At 33.1% G+C, this 17,314-nt stretch overlaps 1 protein-coding gene across 1 annotated transcript in view; it reads left to right on the forward strand.

Annotated features, from left to right (window-relative positions):
* The first annotated feature begins 11,605 nt into the window (after positions 1-11,605).
* Positions 11,606-17,314, forward strand: part of LOC129227042 (transcription factor SOX-17-like) — a 106,491-nt gene continuing 100,782 nt past the window's right edge. The window contains exon 1 of the mRNA XM_054861679.1: positions 11,606-12,168. Coding sequence (XP_054717654.1) covers positions 11,673-12,168 — 496 coding nt within the window. The 5' untranslated portion in view covers positions 11,606-11,672. The remainder of the gene's footprint in view (positions 12,169-17,314) is intronic.

Below are 17,314 nucleotides of genomic sequence, written 5' to 3' on the forward strand. Positions count from 1 at the left end.
TTTTTACCAGCACTGTATGCTGTGCAGTTTTGGTCGCCTTATCTGAGGAAAGATATTTCTGTATTGGAAAGGGTTCAAAGAAGGGTAACTAGAATAGTAAGGGGACTTTCATATTTAGATCATGATACCAGACTTAATAGGCTTAATATGTATGGCCTGGAGCAAAGGAGAGTCAGAGGGGACATGATTAAGTTGTTTAAATTTATCTAAATGAAAGATGTTAATGGATTAATTTTTTGCACGGAAATTAGGACCAGGGGTCATTATTTTAAGCTATTCAAATTTCAGGCTGACCTGGAAATAAGGAAAAACTACTACTTTAGTAGGGCTGTGGTCACTTGGAACAGCTTACCGGAAGAAGTGGTAATGAGCAAGGGGGTGGATAGCTTTAAGAGGGCCATTGATCTTCATTGGGGACTAATAAATTGACTAGGTCCATCCTAGCTGGGCCAAGAGGCTGTTGCTGGTCGTCACATTTGTATTTGTATTTACTAATATTACTAGAAAATCGCCCGTCAAGATATGATCGGTGAAAACTGTTTCTACTCGAAGTCATTGCTTAAATGTTGATATTTTGACAGTTGACATGTTAACCCTAACACTAGGGATGAACCCTAAACTCCAGTAGATAGCGTTCATTCTTGACCATTTTTTTGTTTCTTCGTTGCCCCGAAATCACAGTCTTGCCAGTAAAACAGTTAAGTTACCGGATCGAGTTCTGTCTTGTCACAATAAAGATTTTCCCTGCATGTTAAACATTACCAAAAAATATTATCAAATTATCATGCCGTGGCGCGAGTTTCATTGTTAATGACATCAAGAGCGTTACTCGATCATTGTTTATTATATATAAGAGGATAACTGTGAAAGTGCGGTTGTTTGTTTGTTACGTTTTCACGCCTTAATTACTCAACTGATCATCATGAAATTTTTTAAGTTGTCATGGATGGAACATAAGGTACTTTTCATTTAGGAAAAAAATATTCCAAGATTGTTTAATTCCAAGTTTAAAGAGAGTTCTAAACTTAACTGTATCTCATCGTATCAAAAAGGTCATATTTGTATAATTTTTTGCAGCCCTTAAAAACCTGTACATCTTTACCTGAAGTTCGAGGGATTAACTAGAACACACTCAAGTTTCGTTATTTTAAGTTGTTTTCATTTTCTGAAATGATGCTATCCTTGATTTTTAAAAGGCTTAAATTGTGACGTGTTTTCGTCAAGACAAGTAGTCATTTTATGTCGAAAAGAATACATTTTTCTGAAACAAAAATGAGTAAATATTCCTTTAGAATTAAATCCATGAATCTGGTATAGACTGTCTTGTTCTTTTTGGTTCTAAAACAATTAGTTTATTACCTTGCGAACAATAACCCTAGCCGTTTTAGAAACTATAAATCGCCAAAAAAGAAAAAAAGAAAAGTTGCTCACGGTTATCGTACACTAGATTAATAATGACCGACTAGAACTTTTTATAGACTAGGGCAAGCCTGCCATTTCAATGTTTTAATGAAGGGAAATTTCATGTTTTATAAAGTTAAATGTTTTAATAAAGGAAAGAACAAGTTTATATTAAACTTTAAAAAATATACACATTGTATATCAACATCTTTTACTTATTATATTCCATGAATAGCATTCAGCTTTATTTAAATATTTTTTTTTTCACAATCAAGTCCTTTCAAAACATTTTTCTGTGTATTTTCCTCTATGAATTGGCTAGCACAATGCCCAATAAGTTTAATTTCAAAAGAACTAGTCTCTTTAGAAAAATAAGTTCACTACAACTGTTACAATTTAATGGTTGTCATTGAAGGGGGACAATCATGACGTAACAGTTGTTCAAATTACTGCAGCATTGCATAAGTGTTTGCTAGAAGTTGGAAATAGTTACTTGTGTAGTAGAGAAAAGTTTCAGCAAACAGTTTGGGATGAATTCGAACATTTATTTCAATGGTGTAATTTCAATATCGCGTGAAATTGATAAATATGAATATGTTGTTTTAAAAGGTCTAAGGACCTTTAATAATCAAAATTTTCGATTTTCTGGAAAAAATATATTACGCATAATTTAATTTTGAACAATTTGAGACATTATTTATTACCATACGCCAAAAACTTTTCAAGTTATCGTACAAATGCGAAAACTTTCCCTATAGAGATTCATGTTAACAACAGCTATTTTAGCCTCTTTTTCTCAGGTGCCGGTTTCTTCGGTTTTCTCGTTTTGCGCGCATGATATCTCAGAAAGTTTCTTATATATTTCCGTAAAACTTTTCATGCATGTTTTTTCTGGTATATTTGTATGATCTGTGCCTAAATTTTAACTAAAAATGAAAGTTAATGTTTAAATAAAAGATATTTTTGCCCAAAATTTCGTAATTTTTTTATAGTTATAAAATTTAAAAATAAAATAATAATAATAATAATAATAATAATAATAAATAAAATAAATAATTTAAAAAATAAAAAAGATTAAAAAAATAAATAAATTTTGGTTCAGGTAATAAATATAAATCAGATAAACATACATTAAAAATTTACGAAAATATATAAGAAACTTTTTGAGATATCATGCGCGCAAAACGAGAAAACCGAAGAAAACGGCACCTGAGAAAAAGACGCTTAAACAGCTGCTGTTAACATTAATCTCTGTGGGGAGAAGTTACGTATTTTGACGATAACTTGAAAAGTTTTTTGTGTATGGTAATAAAAAAGGTATCAAATTGTTCAGAATTAAAGTATGCATAACATATATTTTTTTCCGGAAATTCATAAATTTTGAAGATTAAGGGTCTTTAGTCCCCTTAAAAATTAATCAAAAACGGTAACTAGAAGCGTGCGGTGTTGGTGCAATCAATATTTTTTATTTGTAGGCGGAAGGGAAGAGTAGAAAAAAAAGTAATTTTATCGAAGATCGCTTATTTTCGAGGTACGGTGAAAGAAATGAGTAACAAGAATTTGGCAAGAACCTAGATTTTAGTTTCTTATCACGCGTTATCCTAGAGCAGTCCAGTAAATATTCATTATACATTTTTATGCGTTACTTTTTAGTCTACTTTCCCAGCAAAATTCAGAGAAAGAAGAAAAAAGCATGAAAGAAGGCTTAATGCATCTTAAAAACATCGCGAAAAACAAAAACAAAAACAAAAAAAGTAAAAAATAAATAAAATAGTTAAATATCGAAAAATTAAAAATTTGGAAAGTAAGGTATTCAGATGGGGGAAAATGTCTGTCGCTCTGTCTGTCCCTTCCTAATAACTTTTGAGTGAGTAGTCCGATTCGAACTTTTTTTTTCTTTTTGGTCGAAAGATCTCGGCGAGGACACCTTGTTCTTATCTTTCACTTTTTGATTTGAACAACTTCTTGTTCAAGTATGAACAGTTCAAAAAAAAAAAAAAACTTTAGTGCCTACGGGGAAATTCAAGGCAAATATAAATCCTGAATTAAGAGGCGGATTTGCTTCAAACAAACTTCGTAAGAGAAAGTTTTAAAATGTAGAACGTGTATAGAAAATATCTTTTTTTCATTTCAACAATTTTCCGTTCAACTTTGAGCAGGAGTCCTTCATGTTTATACATAAAGATATGTGTAGACAATTTTCTTTTTGGTAATGAAAATTATTTTTTTAAGTTGACATTTAACGGTCGTTTATTTATTTTTTAAAGTACATTTATTCCTTTTTTTAAATTATTTTTTGGCAACAGGGGAAAAACAAACTATTTTTTTTTTCATATGATGTATTTATTTTAATAAGCTTATTAATTTTAATTCATTTTAAAAGCGGTTAAAGATTTTTTTAATGGAAAAAAATGTATTAACTGCTTTGTTTAAAAAGTGCTTCTACTTTGTTCATTTCTTTTTTATGCATCTAATTCTTTAGATAAGCAAGGCATATTTTATTTCTAGATTCAGCTTAAAATGTTAAAAAATATATGTTTGAAATAATTTGCGATTTTAACTAATTTTTAGAATACTGATCAGATACTAGAAAGTCGATATTGGTATACGGAAAAGTACTCTCGTTTAGTTTTGGACGGAACTTCTTGTTTGGCTTACGGTTGTTCGACATTCAATAAAGAGTTTTCTAAAGAGAATTTTTCGTAACTGAACTCGCAGATCATAAGTTAGAAGCAGTATTTAATGCATAAAAGTATATCAAATACAAATCGAGTATGTTAAATATCACACAAGTGTATCCAAGAGAGAGTGTATCTATCGAGTGTATCAAATATCAATCAAAATTGAATCTAATTGTTTACACTTGAACTCGCTGATCATAATTTAAATGCAGAATTTAATGCATAAAATGTTATCAAATACAAATCGAGTATATCAAATATCAAACGAGTTCCTTAAAGGGTGGTGTGTATATCAATCGAGTGTTTTAAATATCAATCAAAATTAAATCAAGTTTTTTACAACTGAACTCACGAATCATAATTTAGATGCAGCATTTAATGCATACGTGTATCAAATGCATTCCCAAGTAAGAGAAATAATGCGTGAATAGTAATTAATAACTTAAAGGTAAGCTAGTTTCGAATTTAATTTTAAAAAAGATAAAAAAAAATAATTTGAATTTTTGACATCTTGAATTCAAATCATGTTTTTCGCAATCACGAGTGTGTGTATGTAGGCGTGTGTGTTTGTGTCTAAGGGGTGTGTGTATGTGTGTGTAGGCATATGTGTTTGTGTCTGTGTGCAGGCATGAATGTCTGGATAGTTGTGTGTGTATGTGTAGGCGTCTGTATGTATGCGTGTGTGTATGTGTATGTGTTTGTATGTGTGTGTGCGTGAGTGTGTGTAGAACATGGATGCAATCTGGACACGCTTTCGCTGTAGGAGAAGCACCGTCAGGAGCCGGTCGACGGTGATGGTGCGGAGGGTGGCGGTGGGAAAATAAAATTATAGGACGCCAAAAACAGTCAAGTGAGAACAATAAGCAATCGTGATTGCTCAAAAGAAAAGAAATAGTCACTAAAAACAAAAGTCAAAACAAATAAAATAATTCGATATACATAAAATAATTAAACGTATTGTTTTTGGATGGAAGAAAGATGTGTTTGTCTGCGGTGTTGTACGTTTGCAGTATTATACGTTTTGAAAGCAGAAAACAATATTTTAAAGATCTTCGACCGTTCTCTTTGTGTCATATCTTTTTTTTTTCATGTAAGAAAATTGTTATTCAATTCTGAGCAGTTCAGAAAAACTGTTTTATGGGGAAATTGATTTTTTCGCTGCTCATGTACAGGTAGATGGATGTTCTTCTGATCAATTCCATCAAAAGTAGTTTTTGTCACCTGCGAAATAGAATTTTCCGATAGTTAAAGGCTTTTTTTTAAAACAATTTAAAACGATTTTATCTTTTTTAATCGTCATTGCCCTGACGATAGCAAGTTTTTACATTAAATAAAAACAATAACTCTGAAAACAAAATTTTTAGCAAAAATTTGAAAATGAATAAATTAATTAATAAATAAAATAAAGAATAAAAAAGTAAAAAAAAAAAAATAAATAAAAAAAATGAATAAAATAAAAAAAAAATAAATAAATAAATAAATAAAAATCAGAAGGCGGGGGGGGGGGGAGACAGCAAGCGAATATATTCTTAGCTTTGAGCTATGCAATATAGGAACAAAAACTACATAAGTGAGTGAACTACTAACGTTTTGATGTACAAAAATTACAAATTATTGCAGACACGTGTTTCGTTGATATTAAGGGATCTTTTTAAATGTAAAGAAGTGTGAGCTTTGGATGAAAAGTCATCCAAGGAGAGCAACACGGTGGAACAGAGGACAGTATAAATAGCAAAAAATGTAACTTAACAAAACGAATAAGACAAAATGATACCTGGAGCCAAAATTTGCTATATATTTCCATCAGGAAAAAAACCGTTAAGTAGTAAATTTCCAAGAAATCCCGTAAACAATGCAATTGTCGAATAAATAAACCACTCCGAATTCATTCATTTAATTTTCAAATACAAAGGCATTTACTCGTTAAAAACTACATAGATTAAACATCCATGGACTGATTGCCAATATCAATCTGAGAAATTCTGAATACTTAACTCATTTTGCATTACGTGTTAAAAATAAACTTCCAAAACTCTCATTTATGATGTAGAATTAATATTGAGAAGTAAATGGTTTACATTTATTCCCCAAGTTAAACGTTACTTTTAGTTTTTTGTTTGGTTGGCAAGAATTAAGCAGTAAAATGTTTTTTTTTTTTTTTTTGGTAAGTTTAAAGAGCTCTGCTCTATTAGTTACTGTTAATAGATTACAGTCACTTTCTTTAAACACCTATGAGAGAAAAATTGTGTTAAAGTTTGCGTCTTCTTTTTCTGATGAGTTGCTCTACGTCAAAATCTTGCATGTTTTGGTAATGTTCGGTTTTATGTATCATTTTTCCTACATTTACGCTTATGCATACAAAGACTTCTGTTTTAATGTTTCAGTTTTATCGTTAAAACATATTCACTAAAAGAATTTACCTGACTCCAAAAAAATTTAGAGAATGAATTTGCTAATGATATTACAATAACTATTATTTTCTTCTTGTCTTTAAGAGTTCACCTCAGCTTCGTTACTATTGTTTTAACTAGTAGGAGAAGATATACAGGGTGTTCCGTTTTAACCTGCAAGACCTTTATTTTCGCAACCGTTAGTCCTAGATTCATACTTCTACTTGCAAATATGTTCAATATCAGATGCACAGTTGAGATATTGAAAGTTTGAAGCAAAAATAAAAATGAGTCAAAAAATATAAAATTTAGCTTTTTATACGGGCCCTAGCTTCCCCAACTTATATTTAGGGAAGCAAATCTACATTGAAAAATATTACTAACACAAAAAATTTGACATTTGTGCGACAAAAACTCAAGGAGATATTCGAGTGTAAAGTTTTAAGGGACCATACAAAAGATGAGATTGGAACTTATCGCCCTTTCAGAAGAAAGACAATTTGTAGAAGTAAAAAAAACAAAGTATTTATATTTTTCTTTGCTATTCAAAAGTAAATGCAAATGTTATGCGATGATACGCAAAAACATACAACAAAACCTCAATCAATTTGAAAAACCACACTCTAAGCACACATATAATTTTAAATCCTTGTTTATTGCGTTTACTGCTATATTTTCACTCAAAAGGTGTTATTGACAGCGACTGTAAAGTGGTGTAAGTCACAAAATGCTGCGTTTCATATCTCCGTGAATATTAATCGTACTAATGTCAAACTTTTTGTGTTGGAATTATTTTCAATGGAGATTAATTCCCTGAATATAAGTTAGGGGACCTAGGGCCCGCCTAAAAAGTTAAATTTCGTAATTTTCGACTCGTTTTTAATTTTACTTCAAACTTTCAATATCTTAACCCTGCATCTGATTTTGAACCTTTGTGAAATTTTAATTAAACATCTAGGACTAACATTTGCGAAAATAGAGGTCTTGCAGGTTAAAACGGAACACCCTGTATACCAAATATCGCTTAAATACCTGAACGAATTTCATGCATATTAAATTTAATTATTGTCCAAAAAGTAGTTTAGTCGCAACCAAATAAAACTTTAGTGTAACATATGTATTTTAAAATGAAGACATAACATTAAAGAAATATTATTGAATAGTTTTTTTTTTTTTTGTTATATCGTAAAAAATTAAATTATATCAATTGTTTTAAAAATATCTGTATTGTTTCAGAACTAATATTTAAAAGTATATATTTTTAAACATTTTGTAATAAATTCGTAGTAGGTTTGAAATTTTGAAGTAGTTTATTAAGATTGAAAACCGTAAAAAAAAGTAAATTATGAGGTTTTTTAAAAATTTTTGTTAAATTTTAATAATAATTTTGTTATTATTTTTAATATTTACCATCACCCCAAAATTGCATATGCAAGTATAAGCTATTTGGAATAAGTAATATCATGTAGGAGAAATTGGGGCACATGTGAATGAGACTTTTCAATTTTTTATTATTAAAAAAATATTTTCAATTCCTCAGATCAAAATTGTCCCCGTCATTGAATAGTCTTTTTTGTGTCAAAAGAATTTCTTAAGATTTTTTTTTAGTTGTATTACTTTTTGGTGTTTTTACAAAATGTCTTCCATTGTTCTCATGTGCCTCTACAGAGGTGCGCATGGAGAAAATCCTGAAGTGTACATATGAACACGATTAAAAAATGAAGGACAAACATCATATTTCAGCGAAAAACTAGTGTGAAACAGGGGAGAGCGTTGTACCTTGGGATGTTTGTATTTTGGGACACTGTTAATTTCTAAGAATCTATTTTTAGCAGCCATGTTTTCGTAATCTCTAATAATAACCTTCACCACCAATTGGTGCCATAGTAAAAACCAACATCAAATGAGTAAAATTGAAAATTTTGTGAGAGAAAGAAAATTTTATGATTCTAAAGTAAATATTTTCTTCATTTTTATTTCATTTTCTGTCTTTGTATTTGTAAATTAAATCAACTGAATTTTATTTTGTTATAAAAGAGAAGTACTTTAAATAATTTGCTTACGAGAAAATAATGATAATGCATCTAGATTGACCATTATTTTGGTTTTTCTTAAACCACGTGATGATTGTACCATGGAACAGTCAAACATTTTGTACCTTAGGGCACGTTCCAAGATACAACATATGCATGGTTATTAATAATTAAGATATGTTTAAACCTGGAACAAAGTTCTAATCTTATGTAGTCTTTTAAACACATATAATGTTAGATAATAATTCACTATTCATTATTCATAATTAATTATTTATTCAAGATTTAATTCACTAATACGGATATTTTTCTTGTTTCCCGGTGCAAAATTGGTTTAATTATATAGCTGTTTCCTGAATCATGAAGAGTTTCCCATAGAACAACAGGATGTGTCCGAAGGTACAATAGGATGTTGCACCTTGGGACAGCTTAGAACTTATACTTTAAAAATATTTGGCAACATTTTATTTTCAAACTTTCTGAATTTTAAAAGAGTATATTGCATAGAAGTATGTTGAGGTATTTTAATGTGACTTTTAGCTTTTAAATTTGATTCAAATAATTGACGTTAAAAATTAAAGTATGAAAAGTGTCCCAAGGTACAACACTCTCCCCTACATACGTTATCAAGTACATCTAAGAGTTTGTGAACATTGATTGGTTTGAAATGATATTGAAGGGTCTGAATTCAAATTGTGCTGCAAAAGTGACATTAGGAGAATATTTTTCCCGAAATATGTAACTCTGCTCAGTGTCAAACTTTAAAGTTTCGTAATACTATCTAATGACAGCATGTACAGTAAAAAGCTTATTATTATGCATAGTACAAAGAAGATTTTATTACCAAAAGATTATTCTTTGTTATATATTGCTTTTAAACTTCATACTGGATATGATAATAAATTTTAAAATTATTTCAAACTTCTGTTTTTAATTGAATGAAAATATTTTATTTTTTTAGTTCCTGAAAGCATTACACAACACTAAACTGTTGATCAACTATTTAATAACAAAATAATAATAGTAATAATTTAATAGATTAATGATAAGATGAATAATAATAAAAAGAAATAAAGTTATAATATTAATAAAAATACCGATAAATTTACTAACCGACTGCAGAAAAATATTTATTATAAATACTGACACACTTTTTAGTGTTCCCCGGACCCCACTTTCCCCCTTTGTTTTTCAGTTTCAATCATATCTTTTTATAAATATTTAAAGAGTGGGAGGAAATTTTAAAAACTCGTGGTAAACCCATTTTTTAAGCACTTATAATACCCTGCACTAATACTAATTACAGAAAAGGTATGAGAACTATTCACAGGTGCCCCTAGATTTTGTGTTAACAAGGGCCCCGTCATTTATCTTAGAACTAACTCGCAAAAATAAAGTTCTTGATTTTATAAAGAAACATTGTCATATATTCAATTGAGTGTTAATATAATATTTTACAAAAATTCAATTTAGCTTATTAACTAGTTTAAAATACGTTTTCACGTAAAGGAGACAGTTATTAAATTGTATATAACTCCTGCTAAAGCAAAAAAGTTGTCACTACAGAAACATAAACTGGCTCGCTGCTCTCAAAGTTTGGCCTAGACGTAGGACTGGTACTGCCATTGCTTAAGAGTTTTTCAAAATTTTTTGTTTGGAGTTATCCTAGCAAAACATGCCATGTTCACATTGCTACCTTTTCATTATGTAGTTCATTTCAAACTTCACTGCCATTTACCGTCCATGTGTAAGTTTTTTTTGTTTTGAATATTTAAATAAAGAATAATTAAGTGATTTTTCTTTTTACCATATTTTTAGCAGCCAGTTTCTAATAGATAAGCAATAAAAGTAAAATATACAACTTAATACAAAAGTGGTTCTATCCTTCAAGGTCACATACTCCAAGGGGACTGAGCGAGTGCGTTCTCCCAAAGGAGCTGCTCAAACCTCTTAGGACTCTAGACACTAGATTCAGGTATAAAACCTGATCCGGTGGTGCTCATTGCCTACTTAATTTACCATTGATACGCCGCAGACTAGATTCAGATCTAACATCCGTAGGAAGGGGAAGGTGGGAATTTAGCCTAACCCATACCGCACCACGAACGGGGGAGGGGCACCATTACGATCCTCATTAAACAAAGTATGTGATGAAAATAAACTTTTTAGAAAATAGGGTTGCGCTAGAAGCTTTATCTTTTGCAGACCTAGCGAGATGTATTGATAAGCATCCATTCTTTCTTGTAGCACTACTACCAGTAGATGCTATATTTCCACGAGAATTTTCACATCCAGTTTTCCCCACCAGATAGAGGCACCTGTGCTCACTTCAATGCGAAAATGAACTAGGAATTAAATTTTTCCAAGAGTATTCAAAGCCAAACGAGTCTCTAGGGTTCACATGTCGCATAAACATACGACATGGGCGCTGTCGTTTTTCTGCACCTTGAAAATGCACCGAATGGAGCCCCTCAGTGTAAGAAGCCAACGCCAAACCACCCCACCACTCTTTCGGTGATGAAAATGAACTAAGAAACTCAAACTAGTGAATGAAAATTTTCTAAATTAGCTTCTCGAACTTGAGTTTTTTACACAGCTACCTATGGACCATATTTCATGGCTCTAGACACCCCACAGTGTACTCACATAGACGGACGCAAAATTCTATAATAAATGTAGCAACACAAATTTTAAAAAAAAATAGAAAGTTTCTGCCAATTCTCAGATTCTGTTAATCATCCCATCACTTCTTTTAATCTGGTTCAAATTTGTAATCAAAATCTGCGAAATGTACAAAAGGGATCTTCCGGAATCTGCGGACCTTTCGTTCCCGCTTCGTCTCCTACCTGTAAGTGCGCTCTTTTCGCATCGCAATCTCGCCGCCGATCGGAGGCTCTCTCTTCCGCATCCGAACGGAGAGGGAGAGTGCCGCGCTCCCATTGGTGGAGGCGGCACTAACCGTCATCCCTCGCGCGCTCCCCTCCTCCCCGCACTCCCGATCCCAAGGAAAGCGAAAAAAAATTCTCGCCAGATAGCAGCTAGATTCGCTGCGGACGCGTCGTCGGCTCTTGATCTCCGTCCGTTCTCTCTGGTTATTTTATCTCTTCGCGTGCGTGTGTGTGTGTTTTTGTGTTCATTTTGCGCATGGACGTATCGGAGTGGGGCGCATGCTGCTAGAGGAAGAAGCGATGTCCGCCGGCTACCCCCAGGACAGCGCGCCGCCCCCGGATCCGCCCTATCCGGCACAGGACGCCGCCCTGCAGGGCCTTGTGGCGCAAGATCAGCTCTACCCCCGGACGCCGCCTTCGCGGGACAGCCCTGCCGGATACTACCTGGCCCCAGGGCGCTCCTGGCCGCCGGACTACGTCATGTACGGGGGCATGCCGGAGGAAGCGCCCTGGATGCCGGACGGGGGGTACGGGATGGCCGGGGACGACGGGTGCGCCCCGGATCCAGCCTCGCCCCAGACTCCGGCCGCCGAGGAGGGCCCAGTGGAGCCCCGGGCCGGCGGGGGCAAGGCCGGCGCCTCAAGGGCCGGGGCGTCTCAGGAGCAGCGCATCCGGCGCCCCATGAATGCGTTCATGGTGTGGGCAAAGGTAGAGCGGAAGAGACTGGCGGACGAGAACCCGGACCTCCACAACGCAGATCTCAGCAAAATGCTCGGTAAGTTGTTTTTTCCCCTTTTTTTCTGTATGTGAGATTGTTACTCAATCGTTTATTACGCTTGGAACTGATCATTTTCTGGTAATGACGCAATCATGACTTTAGATCTAGGAAATAAAAATCGAATCTTACCCCTTTAAGCTGCTAAATTTTCTTTGGAACTTCACATAAACCAAGATTACCAGAAAAATGTCAATAACACATACACGTTCAAGTATTTTTTTTGGGTATTTCTGGGGTGGGGGCATTGTTTTTTCCCATTTCTCACAAGTTTGGTAATAAAGTATTTAGTACGAAATTAAATAGGGATTCAGTTCATAGTATGACTCCCAGGACAACGTGACCTGTTCAAATACTGGCACAAATTGAATCTCAGAAGTTACATATTTTCATTCATATACGTATTTTTAAAACGTTATTATGAAAAAATGCACTTTTTGACCATGGACTCAAGCACCGGAACGGGCAGTTTATTGAAGACTAGCTTTTACCTTCTAAATATCTCGTTTTAGATAGAATTTGAAGTCTAAGTAGTTTTAAAACGTTGAATAACATATTAATTGAGATGTTTATTGTTTTTAATATAGAATTTGAAGTCTAAGTAGTTTTAAAACGTTGAATAACATATTAATTGAGATGTTTATTGTTTTTAATTTACTTATGCTTTGCGAACTTTTGTATGTATCTAAGCAAACTGAAGAATTTTCAACGAGTCTGAAATATTTTTATGGGGGTATATTATGGAGGTATCTTTGAAGTCCAATTCTCTCACTTTGTACATTTTCTTTGAACGATCAAGAAATAAGCATTTGAACCAAGTAATTATTCAGAATTTCTGTATTAAATGTTGCAAATATAGAATTTCAGGCGTAACAAACGGATTTTTCTGGGATTAACAATAGTATTTTTGAAAGGAGATATTTTTCGCGCACATGTTCATTTTAACTATTATTTTAAAAATCCAATGTATACATAAAATTTGGAAATAAGTTTTACCAAATACAATCCAGAATTTCAATATCGCATCTTGTATCGTTAAAAATGATTAAATATTAGTTTTATGCGTTATGTAATTTATAGTTCGGTATTTTTTTTCATATTTGAGCTGGATGTGTGCTTATAGCACACTACAGTAAAACCTGCGTACAACGATACTGTTGAGACCTGAAAAAATATTATTAGAGACAGGCTATCGTTACAAACAGTTTGATTATTCATGCTGAAATTTTGCTAGGACCAAGGGAAATATCATTATAGACAGGTTCTTGTAATAGACAGTATCGTTATACACAGGTTTCACTGTATAGCGTTCAACGTTTTGCATGGGCAACTATGGCTACACTTCTTGACAAAAGTCTCATGAATCTCCTAAAAGTGGGACAGAGCACGAACTCTAGAGATAGCAAATGTTATTTCATAGTCAATATATATATCGTACGGTACAGGACAGCATTTTCATTGTTTACACGAAGTATAACGTGTATGCGAATTCACGAAACTTGACAGCTGGCATTAAAATGTTGAGAAGTTTTCAAATATTGTAAGTTTACTGAATTTGGGTTCGTAGTAAAATTTAAAAATCTATATTTTAGTTAAGCTTTATAATTTCTCGAGGCTTTTAGGTTGCTTTAAACAGGGGGTGTCCATCCCTGAAAAAGAGCAAAGGGGCACCCCTCTTCCTCAATACCACGTAGAACCCCTCCAAGAGCAAGACTCCCCCCCCCCTCAAAAAGAAAGAAAATACCCTTTAACACAACCTTCTGTAAAAATTTCAATGCCACAGTCCTATACCCGCCCCCCCCCTCCCAGGTAGACAACCCTGCTTTAAAATCATGATTTCAATACATTCATTCTAAAATCCTGAATTTTGCCAGGTTAAAGAGTAATCATGTAACAAAAACTTTACAGGAGCATCTAATTTTTAGCAGACATTTTTTTTTTCGGAACACAACACAACATTTGTAATTGTAGTATTAACGGTGCAAGCGGCATGCGTAAAGACTTAGTACACTAAGTATGCAATTGCCCTCCCCCACTATTGGACTAAAGCAATGTTTTTTGTCCTGGAGAGATTTTCGACCTTCATACGTTACTACAACAAAAGCAACAATGAATCTAATAGGCACAATTAAAGTTTCACATACTTAACACTTTTTTTAGTATAACAGATACTAAGCATTCTCATCTTTTGTTTACTAATATTAAAGTTCAAAGTTTGTCTGGATATCTGTCCCGAAGTCTCTGTGACGCGCATAGCGCCTAAACCATTCAGGCGATTTTTGCAAAATTTGTCACAGAATTAGTTTGTAGCTTGGGGATATGCACATCGAAGTGATTTTTTGAAAATTCGATTTTGTTCTGTTTCTATTCCAATTTTAAGAACATTTTACCGAGCAAATTATTACAACGTGGACGAGTAAATTACCAAACTATCATAACGTGGAACCATATCATGGGCGAGCAAATTAACATAGCAAATTGGCGAGAAATTCATCCTCCATTATTTGTAAATATACAGACGAACCAAATGACCTTTTAATTTTCTACTGTGGGCAAAGCTGTGCGGGTACCGCTAGTTTAAAATATTTTGAATCAGCTTCTTCAGGAAATCTACTTTTATTTTTGCATCCTCGAAATTTATTAAAAAAAGAAACACTAAACGCTTTCGTTTAAAAATGTTTTTATGTTCAGCCCGGTAGAAAATCAAGGGAGGGTTATTGTAACCACCCCAAAAATTTCCTTATTTGATAACTTTACACTGACGATTTGGTAAATTTGGATACAGTATTGCATGATTGAATTTTTTAAAACTTTTTCATAAGGCTTAACATCTCTTCTTATTCGAAGTGAGTATGTGTAAATGTCGTGTTTTATCAATCGGTAGGATTCAGAGTTCCGTTCGTAAATTAAGGATCTCCTCTTTCAAATATTTAAGTTGCGAGCGCTCCTGAATGTTTTGATTCAGCTTCTACAGGAAATGTACTTTTTTTGGTTAAAGTCAGTACACGCTGTAAAAAGTTCTGAAACAGTAATATATACTAATGAAAACTGCATTTTTACTTTTATCTACTCTTATATGATTTACGCCTAATAGAATCTGGAAAAATTTTAAGTACATGGCTTAAAATGTTATCACAAATTTATCTAATTAACTGTACAATTTATTTAGAATATAGCTCTGTAACTAAAAAGTATTATTTAAATGATGTATCATGGATCTAAATAAGGAAAAAACAGTAACTCCAATAACCGACAAAAATTTAATATCTTAAATACAATAAGTCCTTAAAAATGCTCAGAATTCTAAATTTAGAATATTTTTTAATGCAGAAATGTCATTAATAAACCGTTAATTGAAGAGTTTCCTTAACTTTTGGAAAAATAAAAATGCTCAGAGAAAATAGAAAATTTGTTCTGAAGAAAAAAAAATCAAATAAAAATACTTTAATTACACAAAAAGTTCAACAAAATTTTTTATAGCCATAATTCACGTAAAGAACATAGATCAGAAACTGTTGAAGAATTTTTGAGTTAAAATTTCTCAAAAAGTATCAGTGTATCAGGTTTTTCATCCCCTAAGGGTGATAGTGCACCCTAATAGTGCATTCCCTAAGAGTGATAGTGAACCCCTTTTTAATCCTGCAAAAAATCCCAATGAGTGAGATCGAAACCCTCTCAAACCAACTCCCCTAAAAATTTCCACGGCACAGTCTGAGTCCTCTTTCTAGGTGCCCCTGAAGTGCATCAACTTTTCTCATCAGTTGTTTGATTTAAAAAAAAAGTCATTAACCACACGTAATTGCACGTGCTGTTTTTGGGTTTAACTAAAGCTTAATCTAACATACATCTATTTTTAGCCCCCCTTCAACGTTCATTAAGCAGTGAAAATAGAATTTAAGTCTTTCTTGGAAGCAAATTCACTTTCATGAATGGTTAAACTAACCGTGAGGCCAAGTGTGAAGCGAAAAGCAACTTATAAACCACAAAATCATCGCGTATAAATGAAGTTTTTTATTCACATAGTTTATAACCTAGTATTTTCAGAATGAAACGTCTAAATTGTCAGATAATCGATAAGAAACTGCTTTCAATACAAAAAATCGAATTTTAACATGAATTATTATCAGGGGATGTTTTCAAGAAGGACTCATGCCGCGTCTCTTGTACACATGTCGTTGAAAAATCTATTCCTCCATCGGATAACAAAAAGGGAAAATAAAAGACTTCCAAAATGAAATTAAAAAAACATAAGATACGTATATTATCCTGAACTTATTAAAATATAAAACCTCTTTAACTCCTTGATTAACTCTTTGTCATAGATATTTTCACGTTTACGTGCATAAATTTTAGCATTTTAAGAAACGAATATATTTATTTGCGCAAAGTAGCGTTATTCAGGAGCCAAAATTGATTCTCTTTTATCCATCTTCGAATCTAGGAAAGGGTCCGTCGAGCCTGAAATAGGGATTTCCGATCCAAGTAGCGGAGAGAAAGACTCCGTCGTCACTTTTACAAATCGTTGGCCAAGCGAGCTCTTTTCATGTTCTGCACGGTCGCCCGCCACTCCGTTCGAATTCGCGCGGCCGCTTGTTTCCACCCTTTCGAACACGCTTCATTTCAATTTTTCTGTGTGGAGTGGATACCGGCACCTCAGGCCAATGTTTCATTGCGAGATGCCTCAAGGACGGTCGTAAGGTCCCTTTTACTCAATTTCCTAATAAATTTACAAGCGTTCAATTTTAATTTTCAAGATTTTTAAAAGTGCGAAGGCCGACAAGAAACTGTTACTGGATATCATACATTTCCAATTTAGTGATATACAACTCTAATCACAAAACCAGAAGATATTTTAATGACTAATAGATCCGCAATTGGGTACATGACGCCTTAGGATAGGACTTCCTCAAGGCCTCTTCTAATTCAGTTTCCTTATCTAATCAACAATTTAACAAGTATGATTTACATTAAGTCTGGAGAGTAAAGCAGAATCTTTAAACCCCTCGATAACAGGGGTTATTAACTATACCGCTAATCCTCCCTCCCTGGAATTTTTTTTTTTTTTTTTTGATTCAGCTTACCATCTTTATATATGCTGATGAATCCAATGTTGTTTGATGCCAAAATGTGTACCAAACTACATTTG

Source organism: Uloborus diversus, chromosome 7, assembly GCF_026930045.1.
Source record: "Uloborus diversus isolate 005 chromosome 7, Udiv.v.3.1, whole genome shotgun sequence".
NCBI lineage: Eukaryota > Metazoa > Arthropoda > Arachnida > Araneae > Uloboridae > Uloborus > Uloborus diversus.